Genomic DNA, 1,677 nt, shown 5'->3' with positions numbered 1-1,677 from the left:
CGTACGCGGGCGGGGATTTGCGTACGCGGGTACCGACATAGATTTGCATATGCGGATGAGTGCATACGCGGGTGGGGATTTGTGTACGCAGGTGAGTACTCATCTCTCGTCTCCTCTCATCTCTCTCTATTTACTTTACCTGTGCTTCCAGCGCATTCAGCTGCTCTGTCAGGTTTTCTATTTTTTTGTCTTGGCTCTTGAGTTCATTTTTCAGTTCCTCCGCCTGACATACACAAAGTGAAAGGTTTCAACTCGCTTATAAACTTAACACATCAAAAAAAACACCACCCATCTGGGTGTCAAACCAGCCCTCTCACCATGTCAGGGGAATCACAGACCATTCAATTCCCTGCTCTTTTACCACAGAAGAAGTCAAACTGATTTATAAAACAATTTCTCCACACACAACGTCACATTTTCCTTAAGGTAACAAGTCTAATCACATACATAATAAAATCTGACTATGAAAGCTATTTAGCAGCTGGCAAAAGGCAAGCCCCTTGTGTTAACAGGGGGCCCTTCACCCATCACCCTGCATCCCCGGCCCTCCCGCTTTGTTTCCTGACCTCCTGGATGGCGCCGCGCAGGCCGTGGTGCTGCGCCTGGATCAGGCGCTGCAGGTGCCCGATCTGCTCCTGCAGGGTGGAGATCTGCTGCTGGAGATCCACGCACCTGCGGGCGAGAGCACAGCAGCCCCCATCCATATCGCCCGTCACGTACAACCCATCACAATGAGCTGTAGGACACCACTCCCCGTTTTAAGAGCTGTGGGACACCCCCATCTGCTTTGGCTTCTTTAAGCAACCCCAGGAAATGAGGTTGTTTTGAACCAGTTCGCTTCCCCATGAGTGATTTTTTACTACCAGAAGTAACCCGAGCGAGTGACCGGTGCTCTACGTGAACTAATCCCCCGGCAGGGAATTAAAACCCACTTTATCGCGTGCGTTTAATCACCGTTTGCTGTCTTTGTTCCTCGACGTCATCTGCTGGAGCATCTTTTCGCAGGATATTTTCTTCTCCGTCAGAGTTTTCTTTTCCTGAGGAAACAAGAAGGGAGGTAAAAATGTGCGTTAACGCTTCCTGCTATTTGATTTGCAAGAGACATTTGATGGAGCTGTTGCTTCTTCCAGCTCAGCTAAAAATACCCAAGGAAATTCACACAGCGAGGGAGCAGCAGTTCCGTGCCGTACCTCCTCCATCCTCTGCACCCGCCTCTCCATCTCCGCGATGCGGCCGCACCTCTCCCTGACGCCCTCGGCGAGGCGAGCGGCGTTTTCGGAGCGTTGCCGGAGCTCCTCTTCTTGCTGGAGGTTGTAGACCTGCGACCAAAACGGCTGTGGTGAACGCGGCCGATGGGGCTCGAGGGCCTTCGAGCCAACCCCATCCCAAAAAATCAGGAACAAACCCAAAAGTCCTTTCCGTTTTCTCATTTAACTTGCCCATTGTGCTTGCAGAAGGGACTCGGTAGCTCCTGAAACTTGCAGCACAGGGAGCTGCAGCCCACCTAAAATATTTTGGACAAGATTTGCTACCTGGATTTGCTGCTTCTCATCCTCGTGGCTTTTCTCCAGCTCTTCTGCCCGAGTCTGGTAATCCTGGTGTAGCTTTTGGGAGGCAGATCTGAGCGCCTGGACGCCTGCTTCTCTCACCGCTTCCAGCTAGAAAGAGCAATTACGT

General features: G+C 51.4%; 1 protein-coding gene across 1 annotated transcript; it reads right to left on the bottom strand.

The window, feature by feature from the left end:
- Positions 1–139: 139 nt before the first annotated feature.
- CCDC68 (coiled-coil domain containing 68) lies at positions 140–1,658 on the bottom strand (the record flags this gene model as incomplete). Its single annotated transcript, XM_010193237.1, has 5 exons — positions 140–223; positions 567–672; positions 955–1,037; positions 1,191–1,319; positions 1,533–1,658. Coding segments are annotated over 5 exons (528 nt in total), but the record flags the coding sequence as incomplete, so codon positions are not given.
- Between the last annotated feature and the right edge of the window lie 19 nt (positions 1,659–1,677).

This window comes from Mesitornis unicolor, unplaced genomic scaffold, assembly GCF_000695765.1.
Source record: "Mesitornis unicolor isolate BGI_N332 unplaced genomic scaffold, ASM69576v1 C13317529, whole genome shotgun sequence".
NCBI lineage: Eukaryota > Metazoa > Chordata > Aves > Mesitornithiformes > Mesitornithidae > Mesitornis > Mesitornis unicolor.
This window is presented reverse-complemented; position numbering and strand designations above follow the sequence as displayed.